The 16,360-nt window shown below is 42.7% G+C and overlaps 1 protein-coding gene across 1 annotated transcript; it reads left to right on the plus strand.

Moving 5' to 3' along the window:
- Window positions 1-1,412: 1,412 nt before the first annotated feature.
- LOC123385742 (mucin-21-like) lies at window positions 1,413-15,156 on the plus strand. Its single transcript, XM_045058645.1, has 2 exons — window positions 1,413-1,698; window positions 14,108-15,156. Exons 1-2 carry the CDS (start codon window positions 1,413-1,415, stop codon window positions 15,154-15,156), a joined length of 1,335 nt encoding a protein of 444 aa, XP_044914580.1.
- Window positions 15,157-16,360: the final 1,204 nt, after the last annotated feature.

Here is a 16,360-nt window from a genome sequence, read left to right on the forward strand (position 1 = left end):
CTGAGACCACACAACCATCACCACAGCCTCTGAGGCACCACACCCTCCACCACAGCATCTGTATCTACCATGATCTCTCCCACAGCCTCTGAAACCACCACAGGCTCTGAGACTACCTCAGTCTTCCATACAGTTTCTGAAACCATGAAGTCCTTCACTACACTGTCTGTGCCAATGATGGCCTGCACCCCAGCCTCTGAGACTACCGTGTCCTCCATAATAACCTCTGTGCCTACCATGGTCTACAACTCAGGCTCAAAGATTACAACAGCCTCTGAGACCATCATGGCCTCTACCACCACCTCTGAGACTACGATACCTGCCAACACAGCCTCTGATATCAGTACAGTTTCCACCAAAGCCCTTGTGACAATTTTGAAGTCTGTGCCTTCTGCAGTCACCCCAATAACTGCTGACACCACAGCATCTCTGTCCTTCACAGCCTCTGAGAGCAACTGCTCCCTCCGTGATGACATCTGTGCCCACCACAGTCTTCACTACAACCTCTGAAATCATCACAGGTCCTAGAGCCACCATAGACTTCACCGCAGCTCAAACACCACTGCAGAGTCTGTGCAGGCTCTGAGATCACCATGTCCACAGAGGCCTCTTCCTTTGCCTCTGAAATCTACATAAGCCTGGACACCACCATAGCTTCTACTATAGCTCCTGAGATCATCACACCTTCCACTACAATACCTGTGCCCACCACAGCCCTCAGCATAGCCTCTGAAGTCACCATAAGTTCTTCAACTACCCTAGTCTCTCAAATAACTTCTGAGGCCCTCAGGTCCACCATTGCAGCATCTGTGTCAATGATACCCTCTATCCCAGACTTTGAGGCTTCTGGGGCCTCTACCAAGGTCTCTGAGACCACCACAGCCTCCACAATTACATCTCTGCCCACCACAGGCTCTAAGAATACAGCTTTTGGGACTACCATGGCCTCCACCACCACTTCTGAGACCACCATGGCATCTACCACCACTGCTGATACCACTAAGGCCACCACTGATCTCTGACAGCAGTGTGGTGTCTACCTTGGCCTCTGAGGCAATGACAGTATCCACTAAAGTCTCTGACACCAGAAGAATCTGTGCCCTCCGCAGCTATTCCAATGTCTGGAGAGACCCTAACTGTCTCACCTACAGCTTCTTCTTTTTTCTTTAACTCACCCCTTTATTTAAAAAAATATTTATTTATTTTGAGAGTGAGAAGGAAAGAGAGAGAAAGTGTTTAAGTAGGGGTGGGACAGGCAGAGAGGGAGAGAATCCCAAGCAGGCTATGTGCTGTCAGCATGGAGCCTGATGTGGGGCTCAAACTCACAAACTGTGAGATCACGACCTGAGCAGAAATCAAGAGCCTGCACCTAACCAACTGAGCTACCCAGGCGCCCCTCAACGACAGCTTCTATGGGCACCACAGTTTCTTTCTCAGAATCCGGGTCCATCATATATTCTTCAACAGATTCTGGCAACACCGAAGCTTCCACCGCACCTTTTGGACCTACCACAGCCTCAGAGGTCACCACACCTTTTACTTTGGCCTTATCACCTACCTTGGCCTTTACCTCTGCCTCTGAGGTCCCCACAGTCTCCACTAGTGTCTCTGGACCTTTCATGGTCTCTTCTATCACCCTGGTGCCCACCAAGGTCACTGACTTTTCTACTCAGACCATCACCAACACAGCTTTATCGGGTACTGACCACCATGTCTTCTCTAAGCACACACATTTACCTCCAGTGACAACCATCACCTTTTTGCCTGTTTCTGTCATTTCTGCTCTAGACTCTAGTCAAGCCACCACTCCTATTAGATATGATTCTGTTCCCTCTTTTTGAATCTTACTTATTTCTGTTCTGGTCTCACTTTCTTTTGTTCAGTGTTCCTCATTTCCATCCCAATCAGATTCTTTGCAAATAACCGCCCCCCCCCCCCAACACACACACATTAATTATATTCCATCACTTCTGCCTAGAGGGAACTCACCTCAACTGCGACAAACATCTCAGTTTGTTAGATGTTATCACTTCTGTGCCAAGCCCAATCAGCTCTGTCCCACCCACCGCCTGTGACATTGCCACCTCATCTTCAATGTATTGAGCGCTGGCCCAGGGGCTGCTAACTACACTTCATGGACCAAATCTGGCCTGTTACCTGCTTTCTCAAATGAGGTATTATTGGAGCACAGGTGCACGTACTCCTTTACGTCTATAGCTGCTTTCCAGCTACTTTGCATACTTGTGAGAGAGACTTTGTGACTCAAATAGCTTAAACATATGCCACCTGACGACGCTTTACAAGAAGAAGTTTGCCAACCCTTGCTCCAAAGTTAAGACCAAAGTGATTTTTTTTCATATTCTTCCACTTGCTCTGAATAAAATCACCTCTGCACTTGCCATCAGCACTCATGGAGAATGTGATTCAACCCATTTTGTTCTGAGCCACTCACTGCTATTCCAGTGACTGACACTGCTCTTGTATCAGGGTAACCACTTCCAGTCTAAGCACAATCCTTGCTGCCAATGCCACCTGCTGTATGTATTAGTTCCCCCCGCCTTATTCTGAGCCAGCCTCTCCTGTCCCTAGGGCCAGCCTCCTCCCTGTGGGTCAGGTTCTTCCACACAAGTTCTGAGCACACTCACCTCACCTTTGTTGACCACCACGATTGTGTTAGATTATGTAACCTGTGCTCCCAGCCATGGCCACTGTCTCACCCCTGAGTAAATCTGAGTCCATCATCCCGTCTTCCAGCAATGTCCTTATGCCCAGTTGAGTACATCACAAGAACATCAGACTCTGCCCCTTTTATCCCGGCCCACCTTCTCTATTTGGGTGATCACTTCTAAAATTGAATAAATCTTCTCCTACATCAATCACAGTCACATTTCCTCAGTCTTAGCCTTCACCATCACCAGTGGACATAGTCTACGTCCTCTTCTCTAAGACACTCACCTCTACTCTGGGGACCATGGCCTCAGGTGAATCACTTGCTAACATCTCTCCTCTCACCACAACAGCTCTTCTCAAACCACCACTCCCATTAGTGGGTTATATCAACCTTTCTTCTCTAAGTACACCTGCCTCCCTTTTGATTACCTGTTTCCTAGGCACCAGGACTCTGGAGTCAGGAAAACTACCTCCCCCCACCCCATCACCATGGCCCTTGCAATGGACTCTACACCCCCTGCCACCAGGAATATTGTCCCTGAGAGAGCCCCAAATGCTCTTACCTGGGCACATCCACTGTTGGAGCACCATCTACCACCTCTGTTCCAGGTACCAGGAACACCAGGATGAGATCCACCCAGGAGTCAATCTCCACTCCTGGAAGAAGCATTACCTCCCCCCAAATAGGCCGTCACCACAGGCACAAACACAGTTACCAAGAGTCAAATGCCAACAAATGAGAGTAAACAAGTGGATATTTGCACCCCGGGGCATCATCCTCATCTGTCTAGAGTCGTAGTGACTATTGGACTGTTAGTGGGACTGAGTTTTGGGCTGGTGAGTATCAAGGTTGAGTTAATAGAGGAGCCTGCTAAGAAGGCAGAGTATGAATGGGAGAAGAATTCATGTAGATAGTCCCATTAAGATATCCAGAATGAGAGAGAAGAATAAATTGGTATGCTACGGGGGCGCCTGGGTGGCCCAGTCGGTTGAGCATCCGACTTCAGCTCAGGTCACGATCTCACAGTCCATGGGTTCGAGCCCCGCGTCAGGCTCTGGGCCGATGGCTTGGAGCCTGGAGCCTGCTTCCGATTCTGTGTCTCCCTCTCTCTCTGCCCCTCCCGCGTTCATGCTCTGTCTCTCTCTGTCTCAAAATAAATAAACGTTTAAAAAAAATTAAAAAAAATTGGTATGCTACGAGGAAAAGAATCACCTAGTACAGTATAAAGACTAGAGAGAATGATTTAATAAGGGAAAGTGATAAATTTAAGGTAGAAAAACAAGAAAAAAATATAAAATTAGGACGAATGTGAAAGGATATTTTGTGAAAGGGGGGAAAACAGAAGGTATTTTTTCAGAATTCATGTCTCTTAATGAAACAAAATCTGGAAGTAAAGCTGTTTTAGCACTGGAATAAGAATCTCCAGGGAGTAAGGGATGGTTAGGCCCTCACCTTGTTTACAAATTTCCACTGCAAATGTTAGTACTGGTTATCCAGGCAGAGATAGCCTACCTTGGCTTTCCTTAGCTCAGCTTTTAGAGTGGCAATGTCAAAACATTTCACTAAATCTGAGAGAGAACAGGAAACAAATAAACATAAAGAAAACAGGAAACATGGGGATGTTCAGCCGCCCATAGTGCAGTTTTCTTTTTTTTTTTATATGAAATTTATTAACAATTAATGAAAGTTATTAACAAGCACTCTGCAGTTCCTAGTCAATCTCTGACTTCCCACAGCATCTCTGCTTTCTGGTCTTGATCTTTCTGTAAATACACATTTGTACTATTCTGATTTTGAAATTTATTTATGTTTTTCCTGTTTTCTGTAGTTTCTGTTACTAAGCTCATATTTGAGGAATGATTCAGAGAACAATAGGTGGTGTGCAGAAGTGTGTCACACTGCCTCACAAGAGACTGTGCATCTCTTCCCAACTCTGGGTTCAGGAATGTCACATTGGTAGTTTAAAATATGCTGTGGTGGAAGTATTTATAGTCTAGAAACCAGAAAATTCTACATAATGTCTTTTAACCTCTGGAGAGCCAGTTGTTAAACAATCACCAGTAAAAACAAATGCAACACATTCTGCAGCCAAAAGCTGGCATAATATAGTCAATTTACTAGCATTCCTTAGTTCAGAATTTTCAGTCTGCCTCCATACGTAGGCTAAAAAATAAAGTCCCATCATCCAGGAATGACTTCCTAAATTATGATTTTATGTGCAAAGTTAACATATAATGAGAACTAAATTAATTGAGTTTTTACTAAGCTTTAGGCTCAGGTCTGAGTGCTTAAAATGCATCATTTCATTTCATTTGCTCTATAGTCCTAAGGGGATATTATAGCCACCTGATAGACTAGGAGCCTGGAGCTCCATGATCTTAGTTATTTGCTCCAGCATATATAATCTCAAAGCTCTACATGAATATATTCTAAGGTCTCTCAATTCCATGCACCTGTCTTCAGCTTCCTTAGCTGACTAACAAATTGAAAGGCTCTCTTAAGTGAGTCTCCACAATTTCACATATAGATGTGGATTCACTTTTGTCTTGATAGTCCAATAGCACATAAGCTTACCATGCTGGAAAGGATGTATTAAAGTGACAAGGAAAGTTGTTTACTCAGATAGAAAGATGGGAGAGACAAAGACACAATAAGGATGGTAACAAGAGGAGAAAATAGGTGGCTCTGAAAAGTAAAAATCTGACAGTGAAAGAGATGATAAGGGAGATAAGGGAGAAGAGATAAGGTTGGTGATAAGAGAAAACATAAATTAATTTTATAATATTATATTTTTTCTTTTTTAGAGGGACTTTTACTTCCCCCTGATAAATAGTGGTACTTACTACCTTCATGACTACAGCCTTGACCTTGGTCTGGACCTGGATTATTCAGAACTGGGCTCTGGCATGTTCCACAGCCTGGAAAATGAATTGGTCCATGGAGGAGCACATGGCTTTGGACACAGAGTGGGCCATGGTATCAACCATAAATTGAGCCATAGCTGTCAGAGTGGTTATGGCATGAATCATGACAGAAGTTATGGACACAAAGAAGCCATTACAATAGCCATTACCACAGAGGAGGCCACTGAGGAAGCCATGAAGTGTGCCACAAAGGAAGATACCATGGAAGCCATAGCAGGACAAGATGGTCATGGCCATAAACTGGATAATATAGGAAAATATGGAAAACGAAAAGTTGAGAGGGTGTCATGGGGGAAAAAATGATCATGAAATGATTAAAATGAAGTTATAGGGGCGCTTGGATGGCTCAGTCAGCAGAGCATGAATTCAAGTCCCACACTGGGCACAGAGTCTACCTAAAAAAAAAAAGTTAAAATGGAGTATAAAAAGGTTCTCAAGGAGCAAGGAACAAGGTCAAGGTCAAAAAAGAATGAGCAAAAAGATCTCAGAGACCTTGACCAACATTGGGAAAAATCAAGCAAAGACTAGGTTTAGAGTAGATGCACAGCTTTACCAGGCTTGGAGATGACTTCAAGTCAAAGTTTTCTTGAGTTCTACCTGAGTCTCAGACTGTATTGTAGGGAGTCATAGTGATCATCCGCAGCACTTTTTCTCTATCTCCCACCACCAAGTCATGGCCAGTGTTTCTCATCCTTATGTTTCCTCAGGGTGCTATAAATGTTACCACACCGTTCTAAGAAGCAAAAGCACAAAGTAAGTATATTATCAGGACTACAGGCTTATCTGGTTTCCTTGTTTTCCTGTTTGTTCTTTTAGTATTCACTCTTTTTTTTTTTTTTTTTTTTTTTTTTTTTTTGTGATTGCTATGTTCCAGGAGCTATCCCAGGAGCCTTTATTTTTTATTTTTTTATTTTATATATATATATATATATATAAATGAAATTTATTGACAAATTGGTTTCCATACAACACCCAGTGCTCATCCCAAAAGGTGCCCTCCTCAATACCCATCACCCACCCTCTCCTCCCTCCCACCCCCCATCAACCCTCAGTTTGTTCTCAGTTTTTAACAGTCTCTTATGCTTTGGCTCTCTCCCACTCTAACCTCTTTTTTTTTTTTCCTTCCCCTCCCCCATGGGTTCCTGTTAAGTTTCTTAGGATCCACATAAGAGTGAAACCATATGATATCTGTCTTTCTCTGTATGGCTTATTTCACTTAGCATCACACTCTCCAGTTCCATCCACGTTGCTACAAAAGGCCATATTTCATTTTTTCTCATTGCCACGTAATATTCCATTGTGTATATAAACCACAATTTCTTTATCCATTCATCAGTTGATGAACATTTAGGCTCTTTCCATAATTTGGCTATTGTTGAGAGTGCTGCTATGAACATTGGGGTACAAGTGGCCCTATGCATCAGTACTCCTGTATCCCTTGGATAAATTCCTAGCAGTGCTATTGCTGGGTCATAGGGTAGGTCTATTTTTAATTTTCTGAGGAACCTCCACACTGCTTTCCAGAGCGGCTGCACCAATTTGCATTCCCACCAACAGTGCAAGAGGGTTCCCGTTTCTCCACATCCTCTCCAGCATCTATAGTCTCCTGATTTGTTCATTTTGGCCACTCGGACTGGTGTGAGGTGATACCTGAGTGTGGTTTTGATTTGTATTTCCCTGATAAGGAGCGACGCTGAACATCTTTTCATATGCCTGTTGGCCATCCGGATGTCTTCTTTAGAGAAGTGTCTATTCATGTTTTCTGCCCATTTCTTCACTGGGTTATTTGTTTTTCGGGTGTGGAGTTTGGTGAGCTCTTTATAGATTTTGGATACTAGCCCTTTGTCCGATATGTCATTTGCGAATATCTTTTCCCATTTCGTTGGTTGCCTTTTAGTTTTGTTGGTTGTTTCCTTTGCTGTGCAGAAGCTTTTTATCTTCACAAGGTCCCAGTAATTCACTTTTGCTTTTAATTCCCTTGCCTTTGGGGATGTGTCGAGTAAGAGATTGCTACGGCTGAGGTCAGAGAGGTCTTTTCCTGCTTTCTCCTCTAAGGTTTTGATGGTTTCCTGTCTCACATTTAGGTCCTTTATCCATTTTGAGTTTATTTTTGTGAATGGTGTGAGAAAGTGGTCTAGTTTCAACCTTCTGCATGTTGCTGTCCAGTTCTCCCAGCACCATTTGTTAAAGAGGCTGTCTTTTTTCCATTGGATGTTCTTTCCTGCTTTGTCAAAGATGAGTTGGCCATACGTTTGTGGGTCTAGTTCTGGGGTTTCTATTCTATTCCATTGGTCTATGTGTCTGTTTTTGTGCCAATACCATGCTGTCTTGATGATGACAGCTTTGTAGTAGAGGCTAAAGTCTGGGATTGTGATGCCTCCTGCTTTGGTCTTCTTCTTCAAAATTCCTTTGGCTATTCGGGGCCTTTTGTGGTTCCATATGAATTTTAGGATTGCTTGTTCTAGTTTCGAGAAGAATGCTGGTGCAATTTTGATTGGGATTGCATTGAATGTGTAGATAGCTTCATTTCTTTAAATCTTCTTCAATTTCCTTCATAAGCTTTCTATAGTTTTCAGCATACAGATCCTTTACATCTTTGGTTAGATTTATTCCTAGGTATTTTATGCTTCTTGGTGCAATTGTGAATGGGATCAGTTTCTTTATTTCTCTTTCTGTTGCTTCATTGTTAGTGTATAAGAATGCAACTGATTTCTGTACATTGATTTTGTATCCTGAAACTTTGCTGAATTCCTGTATCCGTTCTAGCAGACTTTTGGTGGAGTCTATCGGATTTTCCATGTATAATATGTCATCTGCAAAAAGCGAAAGCTTGACTTCATCTTTGCCAATTTTGATGCCTTTGATTTCCTTTTGTTGTCTGATTGATGATGCTAGAACTTCCAGCACTATGTTAAACAGCAGCGGTGAGAGTGGGTATCCTTGTCGTGTTCCTGATCTCAGGGAAAAAGCTCTCAGTTTTTCCCCGTTGAGGATGATGTTAGCTGTGGGCTTTTCATAAATGGCTTTTATGATCTTTAAGTATGTTCCTTCTATCCCGACTTTCTCAAGGGTTTTTATTAAGAAAGGGTGCTGGATTTTGTCAAAGGCCTTTTCTGCATTGACTGACAAGATCATATGGTTCTTCTCTTTTTTTTTGTTAATGTGATGTATCACGTTGATTGATTTACGAATGTTGAACCAGCCCTGCATCCCAGGAATGAATCCCACTTGATCATGGTGAATAATTCTTTTTATATGCCGTTACCACATTTTCTTTATCCATTCATCCATCGATGGACATTTGGGCTCTTTCCATACTTTGGCTATTATTGATAGTGCTGCTATAAACATGGGGGTGCATGTGTCCCTCCGAAACAGCACACCTGTATCCCTTGGATAAATGCCTGGTAGTGCAATTGCTGGGTTGTAGGGTAGTTCTATTTTTAGTTTTTTGAGGAACCTCTATACTGTTTTCCAGAGTGGCTGCACCAGCTTGCATTCCCACCAACAATGCAAAAGAGATCCTCTTTGCATCCTCGCCAACATGTGCTGTTGCCTGAGTTTTTAATGTTAGCCATTCTGACAGGTGTAAGGTGGAATCTCATTGTGGTTTTGATTTATATTTCCCTGATGATGAGTGATTTGAGCATTTTTTTGTGTGTCAGTTGGCCATCTGGATGTCTTCTTTGGAGAAGTGTCTATTCATGTCTTTTGCCCATTTCTTCACTGGATTATTTGTTTTTTAGGTGTTGAGTGGGTAAGTTCTTTATAGATTTTGGATACCAACCCTTTATCTGATATGTCATTTGCAAATATCTTCTCCCATTCTGTCGGTTGCCTTTTAGTTTTGTTGATTGTTTCCTTCACTGTACAGAAGATTTTTGTTTTGATGAGGTCCCAATAGTTCATTTTTGTTTTTGTTTCCTTTGCCTCTGGAGACGTGTTGAGTTAGAAGTTGATGCAGCCGAGGTCAAAGGGGTTTTTGCCTGCTTTCTCTTCGAGGATTTTGATGGCTTCCTGTCCATGTTTAAGTCTTTCATCCATTTTGAGTTTATTTTTGGGTATGGTGTAAGAAAGTGGTCCATGTTCATTCTTCTGCATGTAGCTGTCCAGTGTTCCCAGCAACACTTGTTGAAGAGAGTGTCTTTATTCCATTGGATATTTTTTCCTGCTTTGTCAAAGATTAGTTGGCCATACACCAAGGCACAGAAATCAATACATTCCAATACACCAACAATGAAGCAACGGAAAGAGAAATCAAGGAATCGATCCCATTTACAGTTGCACCAAAACCCATAAAATACCTAGGAATAAATCTAACCAGAGGTGAAAAATCTATACAGTGAGAACTATAGAAAGTCTATGAAAGAAATTGAAGAAGACACAAAAAAATGGGGAAAGATTCCATGCTCCTGGGCAGGAAGAACAAATGTTGTTAAAATGTCGATACTATCCCAATCTACATATTCAAAGCAATCCCTATAAAAATAACACCAGCATTCTTCACAGAGCTAGAATAATCCTAAAATTTGTATGGAACCAGAAAAGACCCTGAAAAGCCAAGCAATTTTGAAAAATAAAACCAAAGCAGGAGGCATCACAATCCCAGACTTCAAGCTATACTACAAGGTTGTAGTCATCAAGACAGTATGGTACTGGCACAAGAACAGACACTCAGATCAATGGAACAGAATACAGAACCCAGAAATGTGTGGCCAACTAATCAAAAAATATATTTTTTTATTTTTTATTTATTTTTATTTCTTTTATTTTTATTTTTTATTCGCACATAATTGACACACAGTGGATAGAACTAGTTTTGTATAGATTGTTTACAAGGTCTTCTCTCAGTCCTCTTACAGTATGAGTTTTTGTAATCTTTAAATTATATTGCAACAAAATTGAAGTAAACAACCCTATTTTTTCTTATAATTAGCCTTATTCAAGTGTTTTCAAAAATTTACATCTGAGGAGTCAGTGCAAAAGTTCAAATCTCCCAGATACTCATACTGGCTATAGGTGAACTCAAACTTCCTTTTAGTTAAGCAATGCCCCTGGTCAATTGTGTGCTCTACATGCATTCCTTAATCTTCACCACCACCATCTCCACTGTGATCCAACAAATATGCCTGTCTTTGTGAAGCTTACATTCTAGCAGGGAACAGGAAAGAAAGAAAGAAGAAAGAAGGAAAGAAAGAAAGAAAGAAAGAAGGGAGGAAGGAAGAAGTCTATTTTAATAAAAGGAGCATGGCTGAATGGGGATGCACAGTTAAATTAATTTTTTTTGTAAAATGAAGATCAAATAGAAACTCATTTTTTCTCAATCTTTGATGAAAATATATCTCAAAAGCATACAGCTACTCTCGTACTTTAATACTGAACATGCAAAGGTTAGCTTGACTCAGTGCTGATTTTGGGACTAATCTGAAAATCAAAGAATATGTGTGTATATATATATATATATATATATATATATATATTTAAAATATATGACATTTATTGTCAAATTGGTTTCCATACAACACCCAGTGCTCATCCCAAAAGGTGCCCTCCTCAATACCCATCACCCACCCTCTCCTCCCTCCCACCCCCCATCAACCCTCAGTTTGTTCTCAGTTTTTAACAGTCTCTTATGCTTTGGCTCTCTCCCACTCTAACCTCTCTCTCTTTTTTTTTCCTTCCCCTCCCCCATGGGTTCCTGTTAAGTTTCTCAGGATCCACATAAGAGTGAAAACATATGGTATCTGTCTTTCTCTGTATGGCTTATTTCACTTAGCATAACACTCTCCAGTTCCGTCAAAATATATTTTTTAAAAAAGAGAGAGGAATATCCCTATGAAGGGGGTTTGAAAGCAGAAACATTCTTCTCCAGTTGTCGTTACTCTCTGTAGGTCTCATCCAGTGTGTGTACTGGTAAATGTTTAACAACCAGTTTTCTGTGGTGCAAATGCTCCCACCATAGCTCATTTTAGGTTACCAATGTGACAATGAAAAGGAGATTGAGAAGAGATGTACACACACCATTATACATTATTTCCACCAGATACAATAGATGTACATAACTTCATGAGCATAGATAATAGTAAAATGTAGCAAAATAATTAGGAATTAATGAGTTTTGAGTATTTTTACCATTGTTTTAAATATAATTTAGTTCACAGTAAGCTAAATGTTTAAGTGGCTGTGTTGCAAAAAATCCTGAAAATGCAACAATTTAGGGACCTTGAAAACAGGTATGCACTGACACCAGGATACCACAGGTCTCATCTCCACAATAGTCCACAGCCCCACTCCTTCCACCCCCACCTCCCATGCCCCAGAGATTCTAAAGTCTGTCCTTGAGTCTCTCTCCTGCCTCATTCAAGATGTGTCTTACATGCTTATGTATGCTCAGCAGCTCCCAGAGGTCCAGTCCCCAGTTCCAATTCACATTGAATCTCACTTGATATGCCCTTCCTACTAAATTCGGTTCATGAGGGCCTACTTCTAACACCCAGGCACTCAGGACTTCACATCCAGGAAACAAGGTGCTGAGTCAGAATAGGTTTTCAGCCCCATCTCTGCCTCAGAGGGTGGGTCCCCTCCACTTTGACAACTTGATCCTCTTGAACTGTCCTACTTCCTGCTCCTCCCCAGGCCCTGCCTAATGGGATCATGTCATTCTCCATTCTCATGTACCTCCTGACCTCTGTACCCTTCCTCTCTGAGTTTAAGTATACTGTCACCTGCTTACATCTAGAAAAACAACAAGCCACATATCCTGCTCCTGCCCAGCCCAGATGATACTATAAAGACTTTCTTTGAAAGATAAAGAAAGAGGTGACATTCTATGGAGGAAACCCAAGGCACCAGGCACCAGCATCCCCACTCTGCAGTATATGCAGTATATCCTTTTTAAAAAAGGATGTTCTTGGAGTTTAAGTACAGTTTGAGGAAATTTTTGACAACCCCTGGGATGCACACTCTGTCCTGTTAGTTCCCACTTTCCAAAAAAGGATTAGGGCCATTATCTTGCTCTATTCTCTCCAATTCACCCCAGCATTTATTCTCCATTCTGTTTCCAGTAGCAGCTCTTCTGCCCAGAAATCTGGCCTATTTCCTCTTTCTTAAATCAATATCAAATGGAGACATATTAGAGTTGGCAGAGATCTTAAAGTTACTCTCTGACCACCTACAGCAGGCAGGGATCCATCTCCAATATCTCTGACACTAGTCACCAAGCCTCTAGTTGAATATGTCAGCAGCAATGCTGTTCCACACTTGCATAGCTTTAACTTTTTCTAGAGTTTTCTCCATCCTGTCTTTGACTCATTTGTTTTATGCCCCTGAATAACACAAAATAAATCTACTCCCTCTCAGAAACCAGCTATTCATCTCAATTTCTCAGTTTCTCCATGAACTCTAACCCTAACCCACTTAGAGGCATTAACACAGGCTTTTGGATTCTTCCCCCAAATTTAAATTTGCAATCCTTACATTAGTCCAGACAACACACACACACACACACACACACACACACACACGGGTAGGGTGAGGGGAAGAAAATCTAAATCCCAGTGGAAGAACAGGGCCATTAATGAACCATGGATATATAGACATATGGGAGGTCAGGTTGTTATTGGGATGGAAAATCAGGGGGTAGAAGGTAGTCATGAGATACAGGGAAAAATTATGGCTTCACATTAACTCTAACTCACTAACCAAGAAGGTTTAGCCCCTTCCTTGAATCACAGATTATCTATTTGAGCTACATGTGGCTAGTTCTTTGATAGACTAAGTACCAAGGCCATTTGGATCCCTTAACTGGTGGTCCCAAAATTTTGTGTGCATAAAAATTACCTGATAGTAGTAAAATGTCCATCACTGTCCTTTCCCAAACTGATTCCCGTTGATTACCTTTCCCATAGAAAAAGGGTATAATTCTATTTGGAGACTTATTATGTATACACAGTCCTTCTAACTTTCTCTTTTACATTCTTTATCTGGAGAGTATCATGAATAGTCAGAGGAGAAATAATACCATCTTCTTGTGACCTCAGGTCATGTGACTCCTCAATACCTAGGATGTGGAATAGTATATGGGCTAAGAACTGGCTCTGTGTCAGACTGCTGTGGTTTAAATCCCTGTCCAGGGTGGCTGGCTGACTCAGTCAGTGGAGCATGCAACTCTTGATCTCAGGATTGTGAGTTCAAGTCCCACATTGGGCATGCACTTTGGGCATTTATGCATAAATAAATCCTTGTTCCATGATCTGCTAGCTACATAACCTGGGACCAATTGCTTAACTTCTCTAAACCTCAATTTCCCTAGCCATAAAATGTGAGTAATAACAGTCTCTATATCATGGTCGTAGTGTGAGGATTTGAAATACTAATTTATACATGACACCTAAAACAATGCCGGAAACATAGTGACCACTCAATAATGATAGCTATTATAATTATCATTAGTAGTAGTAGTTGAAGAACCAAGGTTTCCAAAAGAATTAACGTGCCATCCTTTCTTAATAAGCTGTAACTTTCAATGTTAATGCTACAACGACCTACCCTGTATCAACCACACCATCCAGCAGGACCATCACAACCACCCACCCCGGAACAACTGCACCACCCAGAGGGACCATCACAACCACTCACCCTGGAACAACCACACCATCGAGCGGGACCATCACAACCACCCACCCTGTATTAACCACACCATCAAGCGGGACCATCACAACCACCCACCCTGTATCAACCACACCATCAAGCGCGACCATCACAACCACTCACCCTGGAACAACTGCACCACCCAGCAGGACCATCACAACCACCCACCATGTATCAACCACACCATCGAATGGGACTGTCACAACCAACCACCCTGGAACAACCACACCATCCAGCACGACCATCACAACCACCCACCCTGTATCAACCACACCATTGAGTGGGACCATCACAACCACCCACCCTGGAACAACTGCACCACCCAGCAGGACTGTCACAACCACCTACCCTGTAGCAATCACACCACCCAGCGGGACCATCACAACCACCCACCATGTATCAACCACACCATTGAGTGGGACCGTCACAACCAACCACCTTGGAACAACCACACTATCCAGTGGGACCATCACAACCACCCACCTTGTATCAACCACACCATCAAGCGCGACCATCACAACCACTCACCCTGGAAAAACTGCACCACCCAGCGGGACCATCACAACCACCCACCCTGGAATAGCCACACCACCCAGCAGAACCATCACAACCACCTACCCTGGAACAGCCACAGCCCCCAGCAGGACCATCACAACCACCCACCCTGGGACAACCACACCACCCAGTGGGATCATCACAACTACCCACCTTGGAACAACCACACTATCCAGTGGAACTAAAATAATACCTATGGCCTCTAATGTCACCAGCACAAGCACTGCCACTCCAGAGAATGAGGAAAATCCTAACAGACACTTCAGGCCATGGGAAATTTCCCTAATCACCCTGGCCTCCATTGGAATGGCTGTGATCCTCTTCACTGGGCTCCTCTTCTGCTTTGTGAGTGTCTGAAGTACAGGAACCTCTTTTTCTGAGAAAAAGAGAGCAGGAAAGTGAGGAAGGAAATATAAAGAGAAATTATATATATAATATAAAGAGAGCAGGGTCACTGTAGGGATATTAGGGAGTGGGAAGTCAGTAGATAGAAAACAAGACTTAGAAACAGCAGGTTAGAACCAGCAAGACTGATGGTTAGAAAAGCTAAGACATATTCAGAGGAGATGAGAGAAAGATGGAGTCAAAAAGAGCAATGGGGAGTAGTGCTGGCAGGGAGGAGGATGCTTGGGACTGGAGAACACTGGAAGAGGTGTTTTCTGGAGAAACTTTCTACGCCTAAGAAACCTTTTCAACACAGATCTCTACTACTCCTATGGTTCCAACCTTGGTCCACATCTTACAGCTTTTATGGAGTACATCATGGGTCTGTGATTGAGTCCAGTGGAGACCAGTCTCCCCCTGCAGCCATGTAGCTGACTGACTGAGAGACACAAGTGGCCCTGAATAGCCCTGAAGCATCACCTCAGGGGGAGAGAGAGACCTGGATGACTGGAGGGTCTGACTTATGTCCTATATGCCCCCATGGCTGCTCCTCCCAGCTCTAACACTCCTCCCTCTCACTGTTTTTTTCCAGACCATGAAAAGGAGGCTGTAGTTGTAACTGAATTATTAAATTAATGTGTCAAATACATGTGATAGCCAAACAGTATGTGTTAGTGTTTATATATTGCTGTGAGTAGAAGTTCCCTGTATCCCAAAGACCACTCTTTCCTGTATCCTCTCAGCTCTTAAATCCCTAGAGTGAAATCCAGAGACCTTATAGCTGCCCCATTTTCTTCTCTGTCTTGTCCCCATTCCCTTAAGGCCTCTAGGTTGATGGAAGAATTGAATCAGGAAAAATGAGGGAAGGCAAGTGTTGGACTTCACAGATTTGTGTTGCACAATGAAGAGATGGTCTCTGTGTGAGCCTAGAGTGTGAAGGGTTGGGGTTGTTGTGAGGTAAAGACTTAACAGTTAATGGGGCTAATCCCAGGAATGGCCACATTGTTCATATATGCTATGGGCTTGGACTCTTTACTGAAAAGACAGGTTTGAGTTGCCACCTTTCTCTCCTGTGGGCTGCCAGCCTCAAGAGGCCTACCAGACAAGGAGACCATGCTCCCAGTTTCTGCAAGGATGGGCCCAGCCTGCCCTGCCAGGAGCTGCAAAACCAGCCTCC

This window comes from Felis catus, chromosome B2 (assembly GCF_018350175.1).
Source record: "Felis catus isolate Fca126 chromosome B2, F.catus_Fca126_mat1.0, whole genome shotgun sequence".
NCBI lineage: Eukaryota > Metazoa > Chordata > Mammalia > Carnivora > Felidae > Felis > Felis catus.

Excerpts from the sequence above, each read along its gene's own strand:
- LOC123385742 (XM_045058645.1), top strand. The coding sequence starts at position 1,413 with ATGGGCACCACAGTTTCTTTCTCAGAATCCGGGTCCATCATATATTCT. Across the intron at positions 1,699-14,107 it reads CACCAACACAGCTTTATCGG|CTGTAACTTTCAATGTTAAT; the intron begins GTACTGACCACC and ends TTTCTTAATAAG.